At 42.8% G+C, this 15,294-nt stretch overlaps 1 protein-coding gene across 1 annotated transcript in view; it reads left to right on the top strand.

The window, feature by feature from the left end:
- The first annotated feature begins 5,193 nt into the window (after window positions 1-5,193).
- The window catches only part of LOC138676869 (low molecular weight neuronal intermediate filament-like), a 41,519-nt gene continuing 31,418 nt past the window's right edge, over window positions 5,194-15,294 (top strand). Inside the window, exon 1 of the mRNA XM_069766538.1 lies at window positions 5,194-6,120. Coding sequence (XP_069622639.1) covers window positions 5,224-6,120 — 897 coding nt within the window. The 5' untranslated portion in view covers window positions 5,194-5,223. The remainder of the gene's footprint in view (window positions 6,121-15,294) is intronic.

The raw sequence follows: 15,294 nt of genomic DNA on the forward strand, positions 1-15,294 counted from the left end.
GGGAAACAGAGATTGAAAAGGTGTTGTCTGAGTAGTGGACAACCCCTCCGAGATGCTTATGGACAATCTCTGACTCTTGTTGTGTATGGTTCAGGCAGGATAAATCACTGACAGGTTCCCTTTAATGGGGTAATCCAGGTGAATACATTAATCGCCTTTCTAGTGGATCAGTGAGAAATGGTAGATGGGTTGGGGGCCAACAGCATAGATCCCGACTGATTGCTAGGACAGGAGACCCTCATAAGTGTGGTGTTCTATTATTCCCACAGGACTGCATGAAACAACATCTCACATTGTTGACCGCAGTGTCATCCACTTTACCATTGTCATGGAGGGAGTGCGAACCGGTATCCCCCATTCTAATAATCGGTTGAGGTCCCATCAATTTATTAACTATTTCTTTAAAGGGAACCTGTCACCTGAATTTGGCGTGTACTACGGAGGACATAGAATGAACTTCAATCCAATATTGCGGCCAGCATGCAGCCAGCGGGTAAGGAAAGGGTGAATCAAACACCCGAAAACTCCGCCCATATGACCGAAAACCGGTCCCGCCAAATTCAGGTGACAGAGTCCCTTTAGAAGAAAAACACAGTAAATGAATGAACCTTGTATTTGCAGATGTAAGAGTGCTACATACTGTAACTGGCTCACTTCTTGATACACGTGTTCCATCAGCGCCAGCGATAAAGCCGAGCCCTGGGGGCATCACTGAATGATTCATCAGTATTGGTGATGCTGTTTCCACCTCCAGATTGCAGCAGCTCTGCAGTGAAGCAGCCTGCATGTAGATGGGGGCTACCCTCTGACAATGCGGCAGTACAGCATCAATAACCAATCTGCAGGACCCAGCTCTGCAGATACAGCCGCCTGTGCTGATGAGGATGTCAGGAGCTCTGCAGCATATACCATGGCACTGAGGAGGGTGCGCTGACACAGCAGCTTCCAAGGTTGTACTGTCGGCATTACACGAGCATCTGACGCAGCCGTGCTTCCCTGAACATTTCATTCTTGATCTAGCACTTTAACGTCTCATTCAGGATTAATGACATATTGGCCACTCAGCTCCGAATACGTCACTATATCCGTGCAGAATTCACCAGGCAACATAATCCACAATCATAATACAGCGCTTCACTTCCAAAGAGCCACAGATCTTCCTCTTCTTCTTCATATTAACTATTGGGGCCTAAGTATAGAACATTTCCGATTTATATTATATTTAAGAAACTCCGGCGTTTTATTCCCCAGCGTCTTATTCCTGTACTTCCCACCACTCTTCCATTACAATTTTCAAAAGCTTGAATATTTACCGTTTCCTTTTTCCCCAATATCAGATTTCAGCTTTTTCCAAAATGTTTCTATTGGATTGGGATCAGGACTCATTCCAACAGTCCATTTTTACCCTCTCGAACCTTTTGGTGTATGTTTGGATGTGATCTTCCTTGACTTTGAGACCAGTTTTGATGGACACATTTTTACTTCTATTTGAATGAATATTCTGTTTAGAATGTCTTGATAATCCTCATTATTTATATAACAAGGCTTCCAGCCCCACAACATTGTGAATCCTCCACGGTGGGATAGAAGGAGCTTACGTTTGCGTTCTATAAAGATGACGGTGGTCTGCATTGTCACAGAGCTCTGTTTTCGCCTAATCAGTCCACAAGTCTTTTTTTCCCTAGGTTTCTCAAAGAACACTTTGGAAAATTCAGTTTCCGCTTTTTACACCTTTCCCGCAGAGCCTTTCTTAAGTCATTGGTAGAAGATGAAACCATCACTTCAGTTGTCCCAAGTTCAGCCTGACATTCTATGGATATTGCTCGTATTTTGGATTTCCACATCATGAACCAAATTTTACAAGGTTTTTGTCTTCCATTTATCTATTTATCAGTTCAGTGAAAAACATAGTAACATAGTTAGTAAGGCCGAAAAAAGACATTTGTCCATCCAGTTCAGCCTATATTCCGTCATAATAAATCCCCAGATCTACGTCCTTTTACAGAACCTAATAATTGTATGATACAATATTGTTCTGCTCCAGGAAGACATCCAGGCCTCTCTTGAACCCCTCGACTGAGTTCGCCATCACCACCTCCTCAGGCAAGCAATTCCAGATTCTCACTGCCCTAACAGTAAAGAATCCTCTTCTATGTTGGTGGAAAAACCTTCTCTCCTCCAGACGCAAAGAATGCCCCCTTGTGCCCGTCACCTTCCTTGGTATAAACAGATCCTCAGCGAGATATTTGTATTGTCCCCTTATATACTTATACATGGTTATTAGATCGCCCCTCAGTCGTCTTTTTTCTAGACTAAATAATCCTAATTTCGCTAATCTATCTGGGTATTGTAGTTCTCCCATCCCCTTTATTAATTTTGTTGCCCTCCTTTGTACTCTCTCTAGTTCCATTATATCCTTCCTGAGCACCGGTGCCCAAAACTGGACACAGTACTCCATGTGCGGTCTAACTAGGGATTTGTACAGAGGCAGTATAATGCTCTCATCATGTGTATCCAGACCTCTTTTAATGCACCCCATGATCCTGTTTGCCTTGGCAGCTGCTGCCTGGCACTGGCTGCTCCAGGTAAGTTTATCATTAACTAGGATCCCCAAGTCCTTCTCCCTGTCAGATTTACCCAGTGGTTTCCCGTTCAGTGTGTAATGGTGATATTGATTCCCTCTTCCCATGTGTATAACCTTACATTTATCATTGTTAAACCTCATCTGCCACCTTTCAGCCCAAGTTTCCAACTTATCCAGATCCATCTGTAGCAGAATACTATCTTCTCTTGTATTAACTGCTTTACATAGTTTTGTATCATCTGCAAATATCGATATTTTACTGTGTAAACCTTCTACCAGATCATTAATGAATATGTTGAAGAGAACAGGTCCCAATACTGACCCCTGCGGTACCCCACTGGTCACAGCGACCCAGTTAGAGACTATACCATTTATAACCACCCTCTGCTTTCTATCACTAAGCCAGTTACTAACCCATTTACACACATTTTCCCCCAGACCAAGCATTCTCATTTTGTGTACCAACCTCTTGTGCGGCACGGTATCAAACGCTTTGGAAAAATCGAGATATACCACGTCCAATGACTCACCGTGGTCCAGTCTATAGCTTACCTCTTCATAAAAACTGATTAGATTGGTTTGACAGGAGCGATTTCTCATAAACCCATGCTGATATGGAGTTAAACAGTTATTCTCATTGAGATAATCCAGAATAACATCCCTCAGAAACCCTTCAAATATTTTACCAACAATAGAGGTTAGACTTACTGGCCTATAATTTCCAGGTTCACTTTTAGAGCCCTTTTTGAATATTGGCACCACATTTGCTATGCGCCAGTCCTGCGGAACAGACCCTGTCGCTATAGAGTCACTAAAAATAAGAAATAATGGTTTATCTATGAAGTGAAGTTTATTGATTTTTTTTTTACATATAAAACACTTTATGAAGACAATCCTCATCCACAAAATCTGCAGTATTGTGGCATAAAGACTTCATAGAGGGACACTGGAGGACACAGAAGAGTGCCCCCCTGAGCAAGAGCAATATATGGGCCTCTTGCAGCCCATAAACTCATCACAAAGCACAATCCCACCTGCTTTGGAGGTGACAATGGGCCCCCTTACCTGTTAGGCCGCACAGGTTGTACCATTGATATGTCTGCCCCGTGGATGGGTCCCAAGCAGAGGACCAGCTATGATCCAGAAGAGAGAATTTCCATGTTTTGTGGATTCAAGTCATCCATTTGCCATGTAATATTTCCATTCCCATACAGCGACTTTTGCAGAAGACATCTGGCCAAAGAAAGCTTCTATTTTCTAGGAAAATCACCTCTTTATAGGAGGTGTTGGGAGTGGAAGCAGGTGATGACTATGATGGCTCTCGTGAGACAACCCCTTTAAGTATCAAAGCTGCCATTCAAAGGCTAATAAAAAGCACGTGAAGACCGCTATTAACAGGTGAGTGTCATTTGTAATTACCCGAGGGATTGACGAAATGATGCCAAAAATCATGTCCTGCTATAATGTACTTAAAGAGGATCTCTAACCTTTCCTGCCGGGTCTGGTTTATCCCATGACCTAATTCTGGAGCATCTTTATGGAGATCTCTCCATTGTGCCACTCTTCCTCCTGAAAAAAAAACATGAATACATTGCCAACCGGGTGTTGCCATTCAGAGGGGTGTGTCTCTTCAGTCAGCACTGATTGGACGGTGACAGACTGTGTAGGAACACACCCATTTGACAAGAGGAATAGTAACACCCACTTGTCTATGTAGGCATTCATTTGTAGGAGGAATAAAGGAGCAACGGCACGATGCAGAGTTGTAATAGGAAAGTTGCTGAAAAATTATCATTTTGTTGAGTATTAACCGAAACGAACACGTCAGGAAAGGTGATAGAACCTCTATAAAATTCTGAGATTCTAATAATGTTGATTTATCTTAGGCTTTATTCATACATCAGTATTTGTGGGCCAAAACCAGGAGTGTCTCCAAAACACAGAACAGGCGTCAATGTTTTAATTATAATTTTTCTCTGATTGTTCCAGTGGTTTTGACAGAGAAACACTGATGCAAAATACTGACCAAATACTGACATGAGAAGAGAATAAGACCTTAGACCGTTACTTCTTTTTCCAATCACCACGTGGTATCTATGTCCCTTATGATATCGCTGCATTGCTCACTAGGTCAGACTGCGGAGCTGCGGGTCCATCCCTCTGCCTCTCACACCCTCCAAATCCTCCCGCAGTAGGGAGGTCCAGCTCTCCGGATGGGCAGGGCAGTCTATGGGACATAAAGGAGTGGCACTATTGCCAAATTAATGTATGATTGGAGGCTGTTGATTATTATCCTGTATGAATGAATATACATTACCTTTCAGAGCAATACATATGGATTTCTGTACCTATCAAAGGGTTAATAAATTCTACATTGCCTTCTCTATGTATCTTCCAGTGTTTTACTTTTTTTTTTTTTTGGGAAAATATTCACCCCCCCAAAACTATATATGTTGTAAAGCTATAAAATCTGCATCTGTCCGATCTGACGTGGTCGCAGGATTAGCCCCAGTGTGGATAATATAGGGATCAGGTGGTCCTCACCAGCCAAAGTGCTGATGTATTCCACCACTGCAGCACTGAATTGATTAACCCTTCCCTTTGCTGGATGGGATAACTGCAGAGGATGCTGCACATGGATGGGATGGGCACATGCTGTAGTGCTGGGAGTGGCTAGCTCCTGGGATGGGTGGCTTGGGCAATGTGTATATAAAGTGATGCTGGAAGTCTGCAGTGTGCATTGTGTGAAGAGGGGAAGAAGGAAGGTACCACATCCTCAGCCATCACCAGCAGCATCCCACACCCACCTTCAAGGCTTAACCATGACTTCCAGGGATATTTACACCTCATCCTACAAGAAGATATTTGGGGATTCTCCCAGGTCATCAAGCCACCTGTATAGCGCTAGCCCCAGGTCTTCCCAAGCATATAGACCTAGAGATACCTACACCAGCATCTCCTCCTACAGGAAGGTCAGCAGGTCTCCTGCCAGCCACCTTGCCTCAGTGCACCAAGTTGATTTTGATTTGCCCCAGACCACAGCTCTCAGCAATGAGTTAAAGATAGTGAGAACCAATGAGAAGGAGCAACTGCAGGGTCTCAATGACCGGTTTGTCACTTACATCGAGAAGGTGCACCAACTGGAGCAGCAGAACAAGTTACTGGAGGCAGAGGTGACCTTGCTGAGGCAGAAACAGTCAGAGCCCTCAAGGCTCAGCCAGGTCTATGAGCAGGAGGTCAGGGAGCTGAGGTCAAGGCTTGAAGAACAACTTCACGAGAAGGACCAAGCCCAGCTTGACTGCCAGCATCTGGAAAATGCTGTGCACCAACTGCAGGAGAAGCTGGATCAAGAGGCTGGCAAGAGAGAGGAGGCTGAAGATGCTATGAAGAACTTTAGAAAGGATGTAGATCAAGCCACCCTGGACCGTCTACAGCTGGAGAAGAAGGTGGAGTCCTTGCTGGATGAGCTGGCCTTCCTGAGGAAGGTCCATGAAGAGGAGGTCGCAGAGCTCCAGGCTGCAGTGACAGAGGCTCAGGTGGGTCTCATGGGTAGGAAGGGGTGTCTGTCAGGGCTGTGGCTCCAGCTGGGAAGGGAGGAGGGGAGTGTGTGAGTATATGATTGAGACACACCATAGATGAGAGACTACATGCTCATATAAGCCAAGCCATGCAATGTCCCCATAAGCAAACTGCAATACTAATGTACATGCAGTAGGCTCTGCAGATGGCTTAGGAAATGCACTAGTAATATCCTAATATGTAACTGCTGAGTGGTGGGAGACATGTCCTACAATGTGGCCATAGGATGCCCGAAGTCAGGTCCTACAGTGCACCAGTGTTTGCCAATATGTTACCATGAGGTCTCCCATTATGACACTTTCCTTCAGAATGCTGATTGTATTTGGGTTTTTTTTTCATCTCCTCCATGGAACAGACATAGAGAGGTAAAGAATTTCCCATTAAGTGTAGCATCTAAGCATTTTTTGTGCAACGTCACCAGTAATAGAAAGTTCTTCCAATGGATGTGGGAGGGCACCAGCAGCACAGCATGTATGGTTTGGGCAGTATAGGCAGATGCCTAGGGCTGCACATTGTAGAAAATGGCATTCATATACATGGCTTAATTATACTTTATGCTCCTGTATTATTCAGATGAGGTAATATGATCTGTAAAAAAAAAAACAAAGTCCCAATAAGTCAATGAGACCACCACACCCCGATGGCAGCTGCAAAAGGAGGGGCTGGTGCTCCTTTGTTCCTGGGTGACATGGCACTTTTGGTGGCTCTGCCCTCTTTTCATGCCTAATGTAATTGCAATTTTGATGAGTCCATCTCAAGGTCCCATCGGCCATTGGCCACAGTATCTAATCTTCACCCTCTCCAATGGCCCCATAGTAACAGCATATCTGCATCGTCATCATCACCTAGCTGCAAAAATACATGGAGGCATTTGGTCCATATGGAAGTGGTTGGCTACCAACAGCTGTCCATGCCCCATGCTGAGCCCATGTCACACCCATCCTGCAGGGGAAGGATTTCTGACCCTAAATGAGGTGACAATGAGAAAACTAGAAGATGCTGAGGAATTTAGGAAGGATGAGCCATTTTTGATATACAATTTATATTTATTCTATTTATTTATATTTAATTATATTTATTTTATTTATGATATGTATTTATTATATTATTTATTTATTATTTATTATTCCGAAAATGCAGTGTTTTTTTCCCCTACTATTTTTTGCTGCAAAAGATCCTGTGGCCAGATATTGGCTGGGAATCAGGTGTAAGAAATGAGTGGGCAAACTTTTTCTATGGGATTTTCACACTTTCAGTGTATATCTTGGGTTCCTGGAACACATCATGCTCCAGGTGTCACATTTTTTTTTTTGCATCTTTTTCATAGATTTATCTATTGGAAAAAAAAAAAGTGAATGAAAAAAAAACAATCTGAATAATAATAAATAAAAAAAAAAACAGAAATGTCTAAAAGTCTTAGTTTATTTTTTACTATAAAGAACAAAAGTGCGAGAGAATCCCAAGGAGAGCGATAAAAGAAAAGCTTTATATTCTCTCTTGTGGATCTGTTTTTATGATAGAAAAACCACAGCAAACTGTGACGAAACTGTGGTACACCCGGCCCAGAAGTCTAGGTGGGGAATGAAGAAGAAAAATATTTTCATATTAATTATGCAGAGGTGTGGCCGTGATAATCCTCGCTCCATTATTGTCCTGTATAATGTGGAGGATTCTTGTAGTGATCATTTCCAGGTCTTAAGATATTGACTGCCGCCGACGAATGTGGCTATTGATTTCCCACCGCGGCACAATACTGACTCGGCAGTACCACACCCACCTGAACAAAGACCCTCAGTGCCATAAATGTATGTAACAGCCCCCCTATACAATGAACCTGTAAATTATCATCATACGTTACCATTGTCGAGAGCCCTTAATATTTTTGTATATTATATTTTGTTTTATCCAGTGCGCCAATTCCATTAGATGACAGTTTACATCTTCCATGACTATATTTTCCCACCAAAATCATCACTTTGAGGGCTCGCGCACACTGGTGTATAACACAGGCGAGTGCTATGCAATGTTTTATCCGACGGCACTCGGACCGGTGTTATACTATGGGGCAGTGCAGAGCTGCAATTTTTTTTTTTCATGCTGATTCGACATGAGAAAACACTCACAGCAAGTTGCGAGTGTATCTGATCAGATCACACTCATTCATTCCAGTCTGGGAGAGTGAAATATCGGACTGCACTCAGATGTCATTCGAGTGCAGCCCGATATACGAGCACAAAGTCGATGGAGAAATTAAATCCTCCTCCTTCACGCCTGTGATACGATTTTCTCATGCCAGAAAATCGGATCACACTAAGGTGACACGCGGCTCAAACGTTGACAGAGTTTGAGCCGAGTATCTTTAGCATAATCTGCCCTATTCTCTCACATGAGAGATTATACGCTGGTGTGACCCCGGCCCAAGGGTAGGGTTACACAACCCTTCCACATTCAAGAAAACCAGTCCAATTACTCTGATCAGAGTTTGCGCTCAGAGTCATCAGTTTTTCTCGGAGGTAGAAAAAAAGAAAAAACAGTTCTCCATTCTGTCAGTCTGTGAAAATTGTGCCACACTCTGAAGCCATCTGAGTGCAGTCTTATTTTTTTTCACAGGCCCAAAGACTTGCGTCGTACCACAATGGGTAATCATTAACCTGTCTCATGTGTATAATGACGATGATAAAGTGTTGGAACACTGTGGTTGACAATTTAGCTTTTTTTTTTGGATACTCCTCTATGAATTTGAAAGCATTTCTGTATTGCAGCTACTAACACTATGGCTCCTCTTCTGAATTTGTGATATATTAAAGTAATTTTTCTATTTTCTGTATTGTGCTTTTTGCAAAAATCTTTAAAATGGTGCATGTGGTTCATGAAGTTGGCACAAAATTAAACACTTTATTTTTTGTATGTAGTAAGGTGCTTTTGTGACAAAGTCACAAACCCTTTACAAAAGTCGCATGTAAAAAAAGCCCCCCAAATTTACATACCCCACCAGAAATCTTACTACTGCAGGCAGGGCCAGGAGTGAGGCAGACCCCCCAACAATGCAACATTTTGGGAAAAGGTCATATTTCATTAATCTGTCAAAACATCTCGCTAAGCAAAGTTGTTGGCGAAAAAAAACCTTTTAAAAGAGAACCAGACAGCTGACATATTCTGCCCGCTTTGATTTCAGCCATGTGTGTCTGTTTATGAGGCTACGTTTCCATGATGAGTTTTTGGGGCGTTTTTTCCTCACAGGTCCAGCAAAGTGGATGGGATTTTATAGAAATCTCCGGCCTACGCTGCTTTTACTTTGCTCAGCGTAAACTGACCTGCGGTGCCTGTTTCCATTTCGCAACTTGTCAATCTCTCTTGCGCGTCCGCTGAGTTTTTAGATGCAGAAAATCCACAGGTGAAAACCCACCTTCGGTTTTTGTGTGCCTCTATTGCATAAACGCTTCAAAAATACACGTGATCCACACATGAGTTTCTCAATCAAGTTTTGTGAAAGCAAAAAAAAAAAAGGAAGTTTCAAAAGCAAAGCAGCTTTACTTGAACCCTTAATGACCTAAGACGTGCAGAGTCCGTCATAGGTCACCTCCCCCTCTTCAATGCTGGATCCAGTGATGAGTCCGCACCTTTTCTGTCACATGACAGCTGATCTAATCAGCTGACATGTGCCCCTAATAGCCATGGGTGAAATCGCGATCCACCTGCAGCTGTTAACTAGTTAAATGCCGCTGTCAAGCTCTGACAGCGGCTCTTAACTTACACAAACTGGATGCATGTCTTAGCTCCACCCATTGGCAAATGTGTCACATGGCCGCGGGTCGCCGATGGGCTGGCATGACAACCCGAGGTCTGCAGCAGACCCCTGTGGTTGTCATTGTCAGTTGGCGCTCATAGCAAGTGAGCATTTCTGCTACACAGAGCGTAAGAAGAGGGACCGTGCCGCGGATACCTGTTCTGTGTCGGTTCTGGAACTGTCGGGGCTGTCTCCTCTGTTGTCCTTGAGAAAGCTAAGGGACTGGACCAATCCTTGCAGGTGGGAGCAAGGGGTGTGGCTAATGGTACACAACCTCAGCGCGTGCGGAAACAGGCAGCACGCAGCAGGGACAAGTGCGTGCTCCGGCTCGCGAGTATCAGTACAGCGCAGGCCCGTGCCCGAGCATCACCGTCACCACTGATAGAGACTGTGAGGAGAGGCGTCCAGTGTGCCCGTTGGCCACCATGAAGCGAGGTGCCAAATGCCCTGGGCCTGTGAATACTGTGCGTGCGCCGCCTAAGAGAGACCGGGTGCAGGACCGCCATCTGCGCCCCTGATTCCTGCCAGACCACGGTGAGCTCAGACAGTGCAGTGGCCCACGCTTCCCCAGCCACATCAGTATATGGACTAGGGGCTCAGCGGAAGGTACCGGAGACCAACCGCTGCCGCCAGAAGACGGATCGTCATTGCCTTCAGGACCTCATTGGACAAGCGCCGTTACAGCCGTTGTGGATGCCGTCACCTGCTCTGTGATCCACCACGTCCTAAGAAATGACTGACAGGATAAGTTGACCCAACAAGTAATGTTAATAACTTTTCTACTGTTCTTTAACCCTGCATACTATTTACGTTTCAAACTGTCTATCCCCCCTGCCACTGTTTACCTCCCTGCTAGGAGTATTCCAGTGTTAATTAAAATTGTTAACCCTTGCTCTGCATCCTACAACCTGATCACACAGGGCAGGGCTGAAGTCCTGCTATATGTAGCACAGTCAATCAGATGATCGCAGTTTCTAGTCTCCCATGGAGACTACTGAAGCAAGTAAAAAAGAAAAAAAATATAAAAGTTCACATCTCCCCCCTTTTTCCGCATTTAAAATAAAACAATTTAAAAAAATATATATATATATATATTTGGTATCGCCGCGTTCAGAATCACCCGATCTATCTAGATATAAAAAGAATTAATCCCATCGGTAAACTACGTTACGTGAAAAAAAATCAAAATGCCAGAAACATCAGCTCAGCACACAGAAAATAAGCCCGCACTCAGCCCAAGGCCCCATTGCGCTTTTTTTTTTTTTTTTTTAACAAACTTTGTATTTTTTTACCACTTAAAATAAAAAATAAAACCTAGACATGTTTGGTGTCTGTGAACCTGGAGAATGATAATAGCAGATCAGCTTTAGCATTTTGTGAACATGGTAAAAAAAAAAAAAAAAAAAACAATTGTAGAAATGCACTTTTTTCTTGCAATTTCAACGCACTTAGAATTTTGATCCTGTTTTCCAGTACACAATATAGTAAAAGCTATGGTGTTGTTAAAAAGTGGAAAAATATTAAAGTTATGGCTCTGGGAAGAAAGAGAGCAAACAATGAAAAGTCAAAAACGGAAATACCCCTGGTCCTTAAGGGGTTAAAGCATGACATACCAACAAGAGACCAAAAAAAAGCAGCATCAAAAACACGATAAAACCGCATGTAAAAAAAAAAAAAGGCGCACAAAAACGCAATGAAAAACTGCAAGTGACCTAATTTAAATAATGGGTGCAGAAATGATACAGAAATTCTACAGGGTCAGAAACTCGCCAAGACCTCATTGTGGGAATGTAACCTGAAATGCTTTAAGAGAAAAACAAAAGCCCCGAGTCATTATTTACAGGTTTAAGTCACTTTTTTTTTTGTGTCTTGAGGTATCCGCTGATGTTTATTGCCAAATTCATTAAAGTGGCGCACGTGATTCATGAATTTAGCGCAAAGTCAAAAAAGGGATTGCTTTCAGTCAGTAACCATTTCAGTAATTTTTTTTTTTTTTTTTAAAGTCGCCAAAAAAAAGGAACTGCCTTGCGAGATATGCATAAAACTAAAGTATAGAAGACTGGAGCAAATTTGCAAAAAATTTTGTGACTTTAAACAGCCCCCATTGATTAATTAGGCTACGTTCCCACGATGAGCTTTTGGTGAGTTTTGGATGTTGTAGATTTTCTGCCCCTATTAAATAGGTTACAATATTCAGCATAAAAGACTCACCAAAAACTCGAGTCGAAAACATCTGAAATTACTAAACTCTGCCCACAGGGCAGAAAACAAAAAGGCGAGCACATAAAATAGACATTAAATAAAGCGCAAATAGGATTTTGAATTAGGTGCAAACAAAAAACGGCGCAAAACACACAAAAAATGGGTGCAAAGGCAATGATGAATTGGTGCCATAGCTAAAAATCGCCGGAGACCAAGCCGCACGGGAAACTAGTCACACATGTGGGTCCCTGGCAGTTTCTTCCTGCCCACTGCCCTGGGGTGACCGGTATCTCGCATACGTAGGGTGAGACATGGCGTTTATTTCCTGCGAGCTGGGAGAAGCCGTGGCTTATAAACTAGGATTTTCACTAAAACGCTGCAGCGCTTCATAGTAAAACATACATGGCTGACATCATACAGTCAGCGCCTGATACCTGCTAACCATGGATTGGGCACCATTTATCAGCAAAAAAAACTAAATTTAAAAAATGGTGCAAATCTTATATGAGGCACAAATAATAAAGTACTAAAAAGAAGCAAATTACTTCAGAAAAATGGAGAAACCGCAATGATGAATCAGGGCCTATGTGTGGGCGTAAGGCTGACAGAACAAAGGCATGAAGTCTCCCTGGAGGGGTGGATGTCGATAGATCTATTCAGGAGAAGGTTTCTCAAGGTCAAGGCACAAATCCCTGCATATAATGGAGCACTGAGGCTATGCGGAGAGATGGAACGTAGCGTTGGGTTAAATTCCCACCATGAGTTTTTGATGCTGCATATACACAGTGTCCACAACGCAGCATCTTCCAGTTCCAGCAAAGTGGATGGGATATATATATATATATATATATCTCAGGCCCACTGTACTTTTTTTTTTATTAATTCACTAAGGCTATGTTCACATGCAGCGTTTTTGCTGCTTTTTTTTCTGCAGTCGAAACCAACTCTCTTGGTAGGAATAAATGCTGCAAAAAGGCTGAAAGAAGTGACTTGCTGATTTAAAAAAGCGCTGCAGTTTTCCAATTCAGTCAGGGAAAAACCCAGTCATTTTACATGAGATACCTGCAATAAAATAGCTTTTGCTGGCACTAAAGGAGACCTGTCGGAAACTTTAAAGGCCACGCGCACACTTTAAGTATTTGGTGAGTTTTTTACCTCAGTATTTGTCAGCCAAAGCCAGGAGTGAGTGATAAATACAGAAGTGGTGCAGAATGGGCAAAACAAAAATTGGAACAGGACCCTCAGTTTACACAGAACATTATGTTCAGTGATGAGGCAAACTTTTTTGGGTGGGCCATTTACATGGATACACCTAAATAACATGGCAATGGTGACCGTTTTCTTGCGTAGGGTGTCTTGCATTGGAATCTGCTGCAATGACACGGGTACTGTGTTCACCAGACATCAACACAATTTCTATCCGCTCCTCACGTGCTAACCTCTGCAACTTGTCAATGGCTGTAAATAAAGAGAAACTTGTAAATAACTCATGAAAGAATAAAGTTATGTTAAAACCAAGCACACCATTGTGTTTCTTGTGAAATTCTCAATAAGTTTGATGTGTCACATGACCCTCTTCCCATTGAAGAAATAAAGTTGGATCCAAAATGGCCGACTTCAAAATGGCCGCCATGGTCACCACCCATCTTGAAAAGTTTCCCCCTCCCATATACTAATGTGCCACAAACAGGAAGTTGATATCACCAACCATTCCCATTTTATTAAGTGTATCCATATACACGACCCACCCTGTATTACAAGATAAAGTGCGAACATGGGAATAGGAAGGTCCAGGACTAGCACTAGAAAAAGGGATCTACTAAATCCACATGTAAATACGGTGGGAAAAACATGACCATATAATAAAGTCACATGATAGTAACCATAGACAGGATAGTACATACTGACCACAGACTTCACATGTCTGCCCGACGCGCGTCGGGGCATTGTCACGCACCAGTGCACTTCCAGACAACTTCAAAATGTGATTTCTCGCTACTGGAGCTGTATTTTGTGGTCATAAAGAGAAAGACTTCATCTAACCAAGTTAGATGAGTGCCAACAACACACAAAATGCTGCAACAAAAATGTATACTGCTATAGAGCTGACTGTACACATCAGAGAACGGTTCGCTGAATGTTTGTACAACCTACAGCTATGGCCTACAACTTCCCCCATAAACATGCATGCTCAAAGTTTGTGAGCATGCAGTGAGTGAGAGGGTAAAATATTAACAGCTCAAATCTCTTAGGGGTGGGAGGATGGACCAGAAATAGGGCATGTTGAATACCAACATGTATGATTATTTTTTTTGGATGGTGGAAGAGGCAGTTTTGCTGCTCAAATCTATGGAATCAGACAAATTTACAAATATGTATGACAGTTTAGTGTGTGCAGCTCCATTTTTCTGATACCGACATCTAAATCACCTGCAGACACAGAGTGCAATGAGAAATCCTGTCTCCCTGCAGTCACATATAGAGGGATTTCAGCTTAAGGCTGTGCGTACACGATGCAGATTTGGTGCAGAATTTTCTGCATAAAATCTGCATCTCCTGGCAGAATCCGCAGGTGCATTTTTGATGCGTTTTTGATGCGTTTTTTACCAATGGATTTCTATTATGGAGGGGTGCAGAAACGCTGCAGAACTGCACAAAAGAAGTGACATGCACTTCTTTGAAATCTGCAGCGTTTCTGCGCAGATTTTTCTGCACCATGTGCACAGCTTTTTTTTTTCCACATTGATTAACATTGTACTGTAAATCACAGTGCAGTTCTGCAGCGTTTCTGCTGCAGAAAAATCTGCTGCAGTTCTGCACTAAATCTGCATCGTGTGCACACACCCTTATTATGGAGTTGAATGTAAAAGCAGGCAGTAGCTCCCCCTAGTGGTGGCTAACGGCAGGCAGGATTTTACCACGTACCACTTTATTTATATAGGATATTTAGTATAACGTGAAAGAAAAGCTTGGATATTTTTTTAAAGATAAATGTTAAAATCCGCTCAGAAGTTTGTATTTATTTAACCCCTTCAAGACCCAGCCTATTTTGACCTTAAAGACCTTGCCGTTTTTTGCAATTCTGACCAGTGTCCCTTTATGAGGTAATAACTCAGGAACGCTTCAACGGATCCTAGCGGTT

This window comes from Ranitomeya imitator, chromosome 4, assembly GCF_032444005.1.
Source record: "Ranitomeya imitator isolate aRanImi1 chromosome 4, aRanImi1.pri, whole genome shotgun sequence".
NCBI lineage: Eukaryota > Metazoa > Chordata > Amphibia > Anura > Dendrobatidae > Ranitomeya > Ranitomeya imitator.